The 13,741-nt window shown below is 51.1% G+C and overlaps 1 protein-coding gene across 5 annotated transcripts in view; it reads left to right on the forward strand.

The window, feature by feature from the left end:
• The first annotated feature begins 1,305 nt into the window (after positions 1-1,305).
• The window catches only part of DGKA (diacylglycerol kinase alpha), a 21,517-nt gene continuing 9,081 nt past the window's right edge, over positions 1,306-13,741 (forward strand). Inside the window, exons 1-17 of one of the 5 annotated variants that reach the window (XM_040637116.1) lie at positions 1,306-1,502; positions 6,879-7,020; positions 7,454-7,527; positions 7,855-7,984; positions 8,255-8,329; positions 8,795-8,844; positions 9,207-9,326; positions 9,470-9,589; positions 9,704-9,818; positions 10,526-10,614; positions 10,744-10,863; positions 11,061-11,159; positions 11,366-11,449; positions 11,652-11,725; positions 11,885-11,959; positions 12,373-12,458; positions 12,550-12,639. In XM_040637116.1, the coding sequence (XP_040493050.1) occupies positions 6,957-7,020; positions 7,454-7,527; positions 7,855-7,984; positions 8,255-8,329; positions 8,795-8,844; positions 9,207-9,326; positions 9,470-9,589; positions 9,704-9,818; positions 10,526-10,614; positions 10,744-10,863; positions 11,061-11,159; positions 11,366-11,449; positions 11,652-11,725; positions 11,885-11,959; positions 12,373-12,458; positions 12,550-12,639 (1,465 nt within the window). In that variant the 5' untranslated portion in view covers positions 1,306-1,502; positions 6,879-6,956. Of the gene's footprint in view, positions 1,503-2,216; positions 2,334-6,878; positions 7,021-7,453; positions 7,528-7,854; positions 7,985-8,254; positions 8,330-8,794; positions 8,845-9,206; positions 9,327-9,469; positions 9,590-9,703; positions 9,819-10,525; positions 10,615-10,743; positions 10,864-11,060; positions 11,160-11,365; positions 11,450-11,651; positions 11,726-11,884; positions 11,960-12,372; positions 12,459-12,549; positions 12,640-13,741 lie in introns of those variants that run through there. The other 4 variants (XM_008712079.2, XM_040637117.1, XM_040637119.1 and 1 more) reach the window with 4 other exon arrangements.

Consider the following 13,741-nt stretch of genomic DNA (forward strand, 5'->3'; position numbering starts at 1 on the left):
TTTCATCTTATTCCTTAGAGAGATCACCCCATGCCCCACTTTGAAGTCTCGAAAAAAAAAAAAAATCTTAACAGAAGCAATTTAGCTTCAAATAGAGATGTATCTGAGGATGATGGAGTGAAAAACACAGGTCATATGTAGTAGCGTGATATCACTCCTAGTGTTGTTTGCAAGCAAAGCTGAGTGCCTTAAGGCTTAGTATTGTTCTAGATGAGAGGTCCAGGGGCAGAAAACTGGAAGAGGTGCTAGGGCACTTTCTTCTATTGTGTGTTTAGGATGGCTTAGAGTGGGGAGGCTTTACACACACACACACACACACACACACACCAAGCCACTCTTTGGTACAGTCCTTAAGCTGGGCTGTGTCTTTGGCCGTCTACAGAACTCAGCACAGGACCTGGTGCATAATGGGCCTTCAAAAGTGCTTATGATTCCTTATGACCAAAGAGGTTATATAGGAGGGAGAAATAGAGGTGCCTGACTGGCTCAGTGGGTAGAGCATGCGACTTGATATGGGTGTTGTGGGTTGAAGCCCCATGTTGGGAGTGGAGGTTACTTTAAAATAATAATTAAAAAAAAAAAAAAAGAAGGGGAGGAAAAGGATAGGGAGTAACAGGGCCCTTATCTTTTTTTTTCTTAAGATTTTATTTATTTATTTGACAGAGAGCAGGAGAGCACAAGCAGGGGGAGTGGCAGAGGGAGAGGGAGAAGCAGGCTCCCTCTGAGCAGGTAGCCCAATGTGGGGCTCCATCCCTGTCCTGGGATCTTGACCTGAGCAAGAGGCAGTTGCTTAACCGACTGAGGCACCCAGGCGTCTCAGGGCCATTGTCTTTTTGAGACTGGGAGACAGGAGTAGAGAGACAGACCTTCTCCATCCCCTGCCTCCCTCAGATCTCCAGTTCAGGTGCAACAATACTTCCAAGCCCTATTACTCGGCGGCTACATTTCTGATAAAAATGGAGTTTTTCCAAGCCTGTAGGGAAACATTCAAGGACTGCTTAGATCCCTCTGTTTCCACTAGAGGGCCTCATGTATTCATTCCTTCTCTCCAACCCCCACCAGAAGTATGCATATACTCTGTGTGTGTGTGTGTGTGTGTGTGTGTGTGTGTGCGCGCGCGCGCATATACACAACATACACACATCACACAGTTCAGCCTTCCAGTCAGAGCTCTCCCCTCCTGCTCTCTTCTACCACCGGGTGTAAGAGGGAAGATTCCAGGAACTCAAGCCCTGTTACTGTGCCCTATTTCAATGAGGGGTAGGAGGGGGTTAGCCTGGGTTGGGGCGGGGCCAGGGAGCAGGATGCCTGGGTCCCCAGTTCCTACCAGTAAGTCCTAGGCCTCTATCTCCCTTGTACTCACTGCCAGCCTCACCGTCATCTATGCTGCCCCAAGAGCCTTAACAACTTCAGAACAGATTCCAGACGGGAGGACCTGAAAGGATCTTCTCTCACTCCTACTTTTGGCCAGGGCCTTTTATAGCACGTGCCAAGGCCAGCAGGTAAAGTGGGAGGGTTAGGGCATGGAGAAAGAGTGGACGCAGACCAGAGCGCTCTTTGCACCTGAACAACACCTGAATTAAGGGAAGGCCCTGGATCTTGAGAGAAGGAGGTGTACTTACATTGGGGAAAACAAGTCTGAGCCATCTGAGGTTTGGGTTTTAGGGAGGTGAGAAACCTAGACACAAAGGTGGGCCTCAAATAGTGTTAAGCACTGTGATGCCCGTGGGAGGAGGGAGGCATTTGTATCCCAGGATGTAGACTCTGGGACTCTGGGCTTGCTGCGGTGGAAACTTCTGAGTATGAATTCGCTCAATGATGGATGGAAAGGAGTTGGGAAGGGAAGTCCCTGGATGGCAGCAACGAGGAGAGGGTCAGACGTTGCCTGGGTGGGCCCCTGCCAAGCTGTGCCATCAGCGGCCCCGCCCTCTATCTTGACCTCCCAGGGTTGGGAAGAGGGGAGAGGCTGTGAGTGATTAGAAAGAAGGGAAGATGGATAGAAATCGAGCTGTCCCGAGGCGGGGAGAAGAGGAGAAACGCAGGATGTGGAGAAAGTGGCACAGACCAGAGCCCCGGAGATACCGGGGAGGTGGGGGGCTCAGGCTTGGTGACCTGGCAACAGGGGGCCTCTCCAGACTGGCGTTCCCCGGAGTCGGGGGCGCGGGCATTGGGCGCGGGCGGGCCGGCCGGGGCGGGGGGCGGGCAGCTGTGTCGTCAGGAACGGGGCGGCCTCGCGGCGGCCGCGCCTGCCTGCTCCGTCCCCTCCAGCCCCGCTCGGGCTCCAGCTCCCGCGCCGGCGCTTCAGCTCCCACCGCGCGCCCTCCGCAGGCAAGGTAGAGACCCCGCGAGCCCCCCGCGCCTGCCGCCCTCCCACCCCGGGCAGGAGGGGGCGGGCGCCTCGGGAGGGGCCGCCGCCGGGCTGGGGTAGGGCTGCTGGGCGGAGAAGGAGGAAGCCCACAGCTGGAGCGGGTAGCTAGAAGGGTGTGCGCCAGGACGCGGGGGACAGCGGGAGAGCGGGGCCAGAACTCGGTACGCAGCGTCTCCCGCAGACCTTCCCCTCCATCCCCCCTGTCTCGCGGAGGATGGTGAAGCTCGGCTCCTAGGGGCCCGAGTCAAGCGAAGTCCGTTTGGGAACCTCCACAGCGCGGCACGGGTGCTGGAGGGTTCTTGTTTGGCCTCCTGGTCCCCGGCTTCCCACCCCTACCCTTTCCACACCTGTCACCGGGAAGTTTCTGAAACTACCTGGGGCTGAATCCCACTTTTCACCTCTAAATGGGGGAAATGAGCTTTACCGAGGAAGAAATGTGACTACTACTGGGCATCTCCGCAGCCTCAGAACGTATGAGCCCATATCCCCCAACCATGCCAACGTCGTAACTTCCTCCTATACTACACACCGACACACACACCCCACCCCTTGCTCAGGCAGCATTGCCATCTGCAGTGTTTTTGGAGGCTTAGGGAATTCTGACACTTCAAGGCAAACGATTCCGTCCCAGTCCCCCGTCCCCCGGGGCCACTGACCAGCAGCAGGGATGGGCAGGAAAGAATAGACACCCCCACCCCCACCCCCGTCCTGGGAAAGAGGAGGAGGATGCAGGCCCTGGTGTAGTTAAGGGATTCAGAAGTCCAGGTAATCAGGCCTGGGCTTGCCTCTTGGGTTTCTTGCTGGGTCAGCCTGAATGTTCCGGGGGCATAGCCGATTCTTGACTAATGGTAAATTTATATTGACTTGAAATGGGAGTGATGGATGTTGAAGTGAAAAAGGAAACTTTAAATGCTTGCACTGGCCTTGGAAATCATATTCATCTCTTGGTTACCAGCAATTTTCGTATTTACTATTTAAAATAAGCTCTAGAAAACAGAGGCACTATGATTTAATAGAATGGACTAAGGACAGGATGTCTAGAGTCTGGGTATGACCCTGAGATTGTGGCTGTCCATCTGGGCCTCAGTTTCCTCCTCTGTAACATGTGAGAGTTGGTACCTCTCAGCTCTGAGGATGTTCTAGGATTTTCTGCCTCCAAGTCAACTTCTTACTTTCTCACCCCAAGTTGGTAGGGGCGGGCAGGGTAGCCAGAGGAGGGAAAGGAAGAATGAGTCACAGATAGCTGGCAGGCTGGCAGCAGACCCCACCCTCCCAACCCTGGCATTCGCCTAGACTAGCCCAGGTTATAGCCTCAGGGCTGGGATGGAGCACGGAGGACAAAATTGGACTTGTTACGGTTCGTTAGGGTGCAGGATCCTATAATTCATCGCCTTTCAGCAAAAGGGGCAGCCAAACTTTTGGTGAGAGAAGTCAGGAGGACAACTGAAAATATCCCAGGAGCTCTTATGTCCAAGGTCCCAGCCCAGCAGTGTCCTTGGACCTTGACAGTCTAGTTTCTAACCACCTCCTCACCCTCCCAAACGCAAAGTGCGGTATCCCAAAACTACATGTCTGTGCCTGAGATGACACAAGGGGGAAAGTGTATGACTGGGCTTCACTGCTGTTGGGAGTCCCTAGGACTGATGCCTTCCTGGCACCATTCTTCCTAATCTCCGGATGTGTTTCTCTATGTACCACCCTCGCATAACAACAACAACAGCTAACATTTACTGAGTTCTTCCTCTGTGCCGTACAACTGCTTCCTCTGTGCCTTACAATTGCTAAGTATATTGCATGTATTATCTTACTTAATCTTCATGCTGTGACTGATTTCTCTAGGTACCCATTTTACCAATGAGGAAGCGGGTTCAGGAAGATGAAATAACTCACCCAAGAGCTAGGATTCTAATCCACGCCTGTCTTATTCAAAAGTCCATTCTCTTAACCTCTACTATAAATTACATGCAAGATCTGGTGGACTAGGAGGGGTTGTTGTGAAAAGAGAGATGTGTCCTCTCTCCTGTTCATCATCCCTCCTTTGCTCTCTCCTTGTCACTTTCTCTCTCAGATTTCCTTTCCTAGAACCTTGGAGCCATCTAAGAATCCCCAGGGGTAATCAGAGAGGCTAATTAAGCCATACGGGCCCAATTAGCCCTAAGACTATTATGTATTCATTAGTCTGTTGGCAGTAGAAGCTGGATTATAGTCATTGAAAAGAGCCAGATGGGTGGAGTCCTTTCTCCAGAATATCAATGTCCCAGGATCCCCTGCTTAGTGTTCCCAGAAAGGGCCCAGAAGAGGAATGGTATACCACATAGACATGGACAGCAGAGGTGTCCCAAGGGCAGAGGCAGCAGGGAAGATTCTTGCACCATCAGAAAGGAAATTCTTGTAGGCCCTAACTGCCTCCTTGAGCCTTACCCAATAAACCCTAAATAAGTGGGCAAAGAGGAGGCAGAAGCCCCAGAAAGAGTGCCACAGTAAGTGCTTTTTAGCAAAATTCATTCATTCAACAAATATCTGTTTAGCACCTCCGATATGTGTTCCAAATTGTTTCCTATTCCCCTGTCAGGATGGATACCGTGGCATCCTATTTAACCATATTTGGACTAATATCTTCCAACCTGTGCTCCCTAACTTTGCACAACGATTTGTACAAACAATATGGAGCCCCTAAAAGACGCTGGGCACTGTTTTAGGTATTGGGGATATAGTGGTGAACAATACTGACAAGTTCCGGCCCTTGTGGAACTTACATTTTGGTAGGAGAAGACAAACATAAACAAAGAAGCAAGTAAATTAGCAAGGTAATTTCCACTGGCAATAAGTTCTATGAAGGAAATGAAGGAGGGTGCTGGGCTACTTTAGGAGGGAAGGATCAGGGAAGGTCTTGAAGGAGCTAACGCTTCAGCCGAGGGAAGAAAGCAGCTCTGTCAAGAGTGGGGAAGGGTGTTCTAGGCAGAGAGAACAGTAAGTGTCATGGCCCTGAGCAGGGGAGAACTTGGCTTGAGGAACAGAAAGGAGGGCAGGGAGATTATTAGAAGGCAGTCTGTGTAGGAGAGAGTGCAGCAAGAGGAGGGCAGAGACAGGCAGGGGCCCCATCACGTGGTTCTTGGGGTAGAGCTTTGACTCCTCCACTTATCACCTGCCTTGGGAAGTCCCAACCTCTTCGAACTCCAGTTTCTTCATGTGAAGAATGGCTCTACCAGGAATTTCTTCTCTCATATGATTTAATTGTGATTGTTCGTACAATAATAGCTACCGTTTCTTGTAGGCCTTCTATATGCAGGTGTCATACTGGGTACTTTTCCCGCGTTATTTGACTTAATCTTCATAACTGTGGCAGATAGGTATCATTCTTCCCATTTTGCAGATGTAATTTGTCCCAGTCACACAGCGGTATCAGAGCTAAGAACGGAACCCAGATATGACTAACTCTAGTTTTTTGGACTCCTAAACGCTCCGTACTATACTAACGTAAGATATTACTGCTATTGCTGTTATTGAATCTTCTTCGAGTCAAGTTGCCCTCTGCGGTGTGGCCCCAGGGCCAGGAGGCACCGAGATCCACGTGATGGCTCCTCCTCGGTCCCCGGATCCCATAGCCGCAAGTTAGGACTCCCTGAACCCTGCTAACCTAGCTGGGTGCAAGGAAAACCCCGCATCTGAGACTCCTGCACTCAGCGCAACCCTCCTACAACTGCGAAGCCAGGCAGATGCTCTGAGCCTTCTTCCCCTACCTCCTCGCAATCTCGCGCGCCTGGGTCCCCGCCCTTCCCCAGTGGAGCTCTGAAGGGCACAGGCGAGGCGGGGCCCGGGGCTGGGGACCTGGCCAGAGCTGGTTCTGTGTCGCGCGTCAGAAGCGCGCTAGAGGTCGTTGAGGGGCGTGGGTGGTTCGGGAAGTGGGTGGCTGAGCGGGGCTGGGGACCGAGGCTGGAGGCGGAGCGAGATGGGGTCGTGGCCGGGGAGGCGTGCCTCAACCGCAGTGAGAACCACCCGAAGGGGCCGAAGGGCCAGGACTGCGGGATCCGAGATGGGAGAGAGCGCGGGCTCGGGAGAGACTGCAGAGACTGGGGGTGGAGGGAGAAAAGGTAGAAACAGGCGAGGGACACACCCACAGAGACACTTAAAGACTGGTAAAGCGGGTGGGAAGGGAGGAGGAGGGGGTGAGGGGTGGGGGAGAGGGATCGGGGGTGAGGGAGTGAGGAGGGGGAGAGTCAGAACGGGATCGAGACAGATTGGGGGAGAAATCAGAGAGCCGGAGAAGGATCCAGAAATGGAGGGGAGAGAGTCAGACATGAGTCAGAGAAACAGAGACAGAGGACAGACTCGGTTAAGGAGAGACAGACATAGGGGAGAGGTATAGGGGGAAAGGAAGAGACTTGGGAGGGACTCAGAGAAGAGGAAAGAACAGAAATAATAATGGGAGTGGAGAATCAACGGAGCAGACAGAAGCAAAGAGGCAGACAGCTGGCTCTTCCCGCTACATAATTGTCTCATCTCCCTCCAGACCTACCGTTGGAAGCAGAGGTGCAGACGCGAGTACTATCAAGCTGCCTTTGTGGTCTTCCTTAAGAAAAAAAGAAAGATGGCCAAGGAGAGGGGCCTAATAAGCCCCAATGATTTTGCCCAGCTGCAAAAGTACATGGAATGTAAGTCTTCCTCTCCATCCTGAAGTTTGGGAGAAATTACCCCAGAGAACCTCTGCTCCTCATCCCCCTGCCCCTGGGTTCCCCAGTGGCCTTAAGCCAGTTGGTTCCTGAGATATGCCTATGGAGGAGAGGGAGGAGAGGGAGATGGGGAGATGGCTGTGGTCTCGGCTTTCCACCCACCTTCTCTGAATGAACCTCGACTGCCTGTTCCAAGTCTCAGAGAAGAGATGTGAACCGAGGTACCACTCTGGAGCATCTGAAATGTTATTCTCTCGATATTTCTCTCTGCATGTCTGTGTTTCTTCCTGGCATTTCTTCTTTCTTCATCTCACTTGAATCTTTTTTCCTGTTGGATGTCTGGGTAGGACTCCATCGGAGGGCTGGGAGAGCCAAACCAGACTAATGCTCTTCCTTCATCCTCTTCACACCCTAGACTCCACCAACAAGGTCAGCGATGTCCTAAAGCTCTTTGAGGATGGTGAAATGGCTGAATATCTCCAAGGAGATGTGAGTGGCAGCTCGGAGATCCTCTCCTTGACCAACTCCTCCCATCTTTGATTTTGCTACTCCGCTGGGATCCCCAACTTCCAGGGATTATTCTGGGCCCACCCCTTTCTGTTCTCCCTCTAGATACCCCAGTGTCCATTGTTACCACAGCTATTGCTATAGGACAAAGCAAGAAATTCTAATTGAGGACTCAGCCTTGAGAAGAAACCATAGTCTGCCTTGGATGCTTCTTAGCTCTACACTTGTTGTCTCTGTCCTACTCCTAATTCTTCAGTCCCCACCTCCCATCCTGCACACTCCCTAGGGTAATGCTTGCTCTCATCATAGGCCATTGGGTACGAGGGATTCCAGCAATTTTTGAAAATCTATCTGGAAGCAGATAACGTTCCCAATCACCTAAGCCTGGCACTGTTTCAATCCTTCAAGATGGGTCACTTAGAAGACACTGTGAAAAATGGTATGGTTATGAAGGTGGGACTGGGCTGGACTTCCAGAAGAAAAGTCAAAGTAGTATGGGTTTGGGGGTGAGAGTTGAATTGAGTTACATGATGGAGGCAGGGTTGGGGAAGAGAGGTGGAGGATGGCCATGCTGGTCTAGGAGCTAGAGGGAGGAAAGTTAAAGGGAAGAGTTGGAACAAAGGAAAAGAGAAGAGCCATAGTGGAGACACGATGACTCTCAGATCTGCTATGGAGACAACCTCAGATCTGCTGTCATTTCTGTAACCAGATGTGGTGTATCTCAGTGATGTCTCCTGCTACTTTTCCCTTCTGGAGGGTGGCCGGCCAGAAGACAAGCTAGAATGTGAGTTCCATCCTGGACTGGGAGAGGGGAAGAGAGGAGAGGGGAGGGGAGGGGGTATTCCCCAGCCTTCCTTCCCTCATTTTTTCAGGATTCCTAAAGGCTGACAGGGCCAGACAAAGGTGGGGCCAGAGAATGGGCCCATTGCCTCTGTTCCCCTACACTCTTTATACCTAATGCCATTCACCATAGTCACCCCAGTTCCCGTGTCCTGTACATTTTCATGTGGGTGGCCTGGGTTTTTCTTGGGTTGTGGGACGTGTATTCTGTCTCCCCTATTAGAGTCACAAAGGGTGGAATCCAGGCCTGTCTCCCCTCCCTTTTTGTCTCCTCTCTCAGTCCCAGCACCAGCCTCTGGCTCTTCATCTAAAAGATGTCTCCCATCTCTTTATTTCCCCTGTATTCTGTTATGAATTTGGGGGGTATCCCTCAGAAACTGACCCTGGCCCCCCCTAAAACACCCTACAGTCACCTTCAAGCTGTACGACACGGACAGAAATGGGATCCTGGACAGCTCAGTGAGTTGGGGGACCTGTATGCTGGCCAAGGGAGTATGTGTCCATTTGTCTGTACCCTCCTGTCCCAACTCTTCCAGGATCTTAAGAAGCAGAGGAGGCTAGAGGGAGAAGCCAAGTCCTCCAGTACTAAATTTGGGAGTGGGTCCCCAGCTCTTGGCTCCTAAGAGAGGAGGCTAGAGACATGGATTGGGGGCTGCCTTGCACACATACCACGCACAGAGATACTCATTTACTTGGCAGTGACACCTGAGAATGAGAGGTGGCCCTCGGGGTGGAACCCAGGAACCCTGATTTCTAGAGGAGAGTTTGAATGGTGGTAGTGAGGTGGGATATGGCTGTGGCTCTTACCTCTTGGCCCCCAGGAAGTGGACAGAATCATCATACAGATGATGCGAGTGGCTGAATACCTGGATTGGGATGTGTCTGAGCTGAGGCCGGTAAGGCAGTTTTTCCTTCGTGGCCCTCCTTTGGCCTTCTCCCTGGTGAGTCCTGCAACTACCCTATCCCGTTTCTGACAGGCAGCCGGTTCCCTTGGCAAGGATGGCTGGGCTCGGTGTCCTAGGGGGCAGAGGTGTCCGATCTGAGGGGCCTCTCACACCAAAAGTCCCCTCCATTCCCTGCTCAGATTCTCCAGGAGATGATGAAAGAGATTGACTATGATGGCAGTGGCTCCGTCTCCCTCGCTGAGTGGCTGCGGGCTGGGGCGACCACCGTGCCGCTGCTAGTGCTGCTGGGTCTGGAGATGGTGAGTAGGAGAGACTTGTGGAGATGGGGTAAGATAGTTGCCTGGGGTTGTGTGTGCCAGAGGCTGGCGCTGTAAGGGCTTAGGCCCTCCCTAGCATCTGCTGTGTCCTCCCAGACTCTGAAGGACAATGGGCAGCACCTGTGGAGACCCAAGAGGTTCCCCCGACCGGTCTACTGCAACCTGTGCGAGTCGAGCATTGGTCTTGGCAAACAGGGGCTGAGCTGTAACCGTGAGTGATGGGGCCTGGGAGTGTAGGGGCAGAAGGGCAGCCCAGCTATCGGCAGGAATATACTGCTTTGATCTTCGAGAGATCTGGGTTCGAATCCTGGGCTCTGCCATTGACTATTTAGGCGGGAAAGCCACACAACTTTCTCTTCCTTTCTTTCTTTCTTGAAGTCTAGTTGACCCATGGTGTTACATTAGTTTCAGGTGTGTGACATTGCCACATGACTTCTTTAAGCCTCGATATAAAACGAGGTTTCAAAAATAAATAAAAATAAATAAAAAATAAAAATAAATGAGGTTTTTCTCAACTGAAAATGAGGTAACTGTGAGCATTAAATAAGTGGATGCAGGGAAAGCACTTCTCATGGTGCATGTTCATACTATTAAGTCTGCAATAAAAATTAGCTGCTATTATTATTGTTATTGCTATTGTTAAATCTAGGCCTCCTTTGCATCTTCCAGCTGAGTTCCTGGCATTTAGAAGGAGTGGGGATAGGCATTTGGTAGCAATTGCTCTTTCACGGGAAGAGCGAGCAAAAGGCACAGGTCTCGGAGGTGAGCCCCCACCTCAAACTTTAATTCTCTACCACACTGTCACAGCAAGGGCTTGTATGTCTTGTTTAAGTGAATGATCCTGCCTCACACCCAGGTAAAGAGGAAATAGGGGGAGGGGCTGTAACTGAGTCTCTGACCTTCTTCCTTCTCGCCCAGTCTGTAAGTACGTCGTTCACGACCAGTGTGCCATGAAGGCCTTGCCTTGTGAGGTCAGCACGTACGCCAAGTCTCGGAAGGACATCGGTGTGAGTGATCCCACGTCCGCCCCAAACCACCCACATCCCGGCCCTGGCCTTTGGCCCGTTGCTGCCCTCAGCCCTTCCCCAAGTCCCTGCTCAGACCCTTTCAGACAAGGGATTGCCTTTCTCCCCAAGATCCAATCGCATGTGTGGGTGAGAGGAGGCTGTGAGTCCGGCCGCTGCGACCGCTGTCAGAAGAAGATCCGCATTTACCACAGTCTCGTTGGACTGCATTGTGTGTGGTGCCACCTAGAGGTCAGTTTGGGAGCTCACCAGCCTCTGCCTCGGATCTCGTCCCTAAACTGCCCTCTGCACTGGTCTCCCCGACTGCATCTCCCTCACAGCCACAGTTGCCCTTGCTCCTAAGGGCTCTCTTTCCAGTACTAGACCCTCAGAGTTGAGAGGTGAGGAGGTCTCCTCCATAATGTCTGTATGCCCACCTTGTCTTTCAGATTCATGATGACTGCCTACAAGCCATGGGTCATGAATGTGACTGTGGGCTGCTCCGGGATCATATCCTGCCTCCATCTTCCATCTATCCCAGTGTCCTGGTGAGACCCTTGGGCAGTGGCTCAGAGAAGACAGGAGGAGTGCTTCCCTGATTTAAATGCACACACACACACACACACACACACACACACGCACCATGCCATTTATAGCAGAGAGCCTATAATTTTAGGATTCAATCAGGCCCTTATCTGTTTAGGGATTCACATACAATCCAGTTTTCCTTCCCTTTGCTTCCCTCCCTTTCTAGGCCTCTGGACAGGAGCGTAAAATTAGCAAAACAAGCCAGAAGACCGTGGATGACTTAAATTTGAGCACCTTTGAGGCTCTGCGGGTACATGAAGGGAGTGGGTTTTTCTTGACTGGAGCCCTCAGAGGAGGGAATGAAGTGGGAAAAGTGGGGGATGGCGCCTGTTCGCTAGAAGCCCCACTGTGGTTGGGGAGGGGGAAAGCACCTTGGGGGCAGGCCAGCCTTCTGCCACTGTCTTTGAAAAAAATCCCGTTTTCCTTATCCTTGTTTATTTTCCAAAATGCAGATTGACCCTGTTTCTAACACCCACCCACTTCTGGTCTTTGTCAACCCTAAGAGTGGCGGGAAGCAGGGGGAGAGGTGAGAAGAGATATACTGGGTCTTCTAAGATGAAGAAGGAGGACCGATGAGGTTGGGAATCTGTGTGTATGGAGGGGACATACCTTGAGGAGGACATCAAGAGGGTGGAGTACAGATTGTCCATCGCCTACCATAAACTCTCCTTTTCCCCTAATACAGAGTGCTTTGGAAATTCCAGTATCTACTAAATCCTCGACAGGTATTCAACCTCCTAAAGGATGGTCCTGAGCCAGGGTGAGTACAGGTTAGGGGCTGTATCACAGTGTTTGTATGGGTCTGCCTGTGTGTGTTGGGGGAGAGCAGAAAATAATACATGTTGGGAGGACAGGGCTAGGGGACCCCAAGGAAGCAGAATTCAGAATGCTGCTTTTACTAGGGTCACTAGTAAAATCCCCATACCCCTGAGTTCTGTGGTTCATCTTTGTTCTGCTCTCAAAACATAAAGACACCAGTTTCTCCCTAACCACTGAGGAGTGGCTGTAACTTTCCCCATTGTACTTTTTCTCTGACCTTAACAGAAACAAGTCTTTTGACAAAGGGAAAGGGGGTCATAAGGAATGAGAGATAAGAAGTAATCTGCCTGTCCAAGAGTTGGTAGACACAATCCTATTGTCCTTCCTCATCTTCTCTCTTCCCTTTTATCGCAGGCTCAGATTCTTCAGGGATGTTCCCGGTTGCCGGATTTTGGTGTGCGGTGGAGATGGCACAGTAGGCTGGATTCTAGAGACCATAGGTCAGTACTGGGAGAGGCTCTGGGAAGGGCACTGGGGCATTGGCGTCCTAAAGCTAACTCCCTCCATCCTTCTCCTGACCTGCCTCCCTAGACAAAGCCAACTTGCCTGTTGTGCCTCCTGTTGCTGTGTTGCCCCTGGGCACTGGAAATGATCTGGCTCGTTGCCTAAGATGGGGAGGAGGTAAGTGGTTAGAAATTGTTTTCCTGGGACGTAGGGAGAGTTGGGTAGGAAGGGAAAGGCACATAGAGAAGATGTCTAGGCATTGTTATATGAAGAGGGTTGGGGAAGAGAGGCACGGATGGGTGGTTACCAAAGTGGGTTGTCCCCAAGGAAGAAAGCTTGGGACGAAGCAAAGACCACAGTCTGAATCCAGAAGGGTCAGGATACAGTCCTCTTCCCTGTATACCTAAAAATATCCTTCTGTTTCTCCCAACCAATTCTTAGGGCTCAGAGAATCAAGGAATACGGAGGACAGTGTGGGAATAAGAAAGGTTGTATAAGAGCTAAACCAGATGTTCAGTGATGGAGCTAGCAGGGAGCTCGGACATGATTCATTCAACCATTCAGCTGGTTAATCAGGGGTCATTCATTCATTTATAATCATTTCTTCCCAAGTCAATTGCAACAGTCTCTTAAATATATTCTGATTTCTAGACTCTTTCTAGGGTCCCTTCAAACAGAAAGAGTTCAAGGGGTGGTATTGGTAGATAAAGAGGTAAGGGTGGGGCAGATTGAGTTTGAGGTATCTTCGTTTGAGGCTGTTGGACTCAGAGACCAGCTCTGAGATCTTGCAGAAGTTATGGAATAGGGGTGCTAAGGAGAGTGAAAGGCATTCTAGGTAGAAGTTGTGTAAGGCCAGAGGAGCCACCAAACAGCAAGGTAGTACAGGAATCAGGGAGTGTGAGTCGTTCATTATGACTGGGACACGCAGTGCAAGGTGGGGAATGGGGAGAGGAAGGACTGAGTTGAACCAGGTCCAGATTATGGAGGGTCATGAATGCTGTGCTGAGTTTTTTTATCCTGCCAGAGTTTGAAAGCAGACTGCCCACAGAAATGATCTGTATTGTTTTGCATTGTTGCCTTGCAGTGTTTTAAATTTTTTAAATCTTGCTTATTTCTGAGAAGTGGGTCATATGTTCTTTAGTTCACCACAGTCTTCTCAGCTCCCCGCTATTCACTCATTCACTTCACCTTTCTAGCCACTGAGGCATTTGAATGTGCAAACCCTGAATCATGGGGAACTCTTGAACTCATGAAAAATGTAACTCAAACTAAAAATAGT

This window comes from Ursus maritimus, unplaced genomic scaffold (assembly GCF_017311325.1).
Source record: "Ursus maritimus isolate PB19 unplaced genomic scaffold, ASM1731132v1 scaffold_21, whole genome shotgun sequence".
Lineage (NCBI taxonomy): Eukaryota > Metazoa > Chordata > Mammalia > Carnivora > Ursidae > Ursus > Ursus maritimus.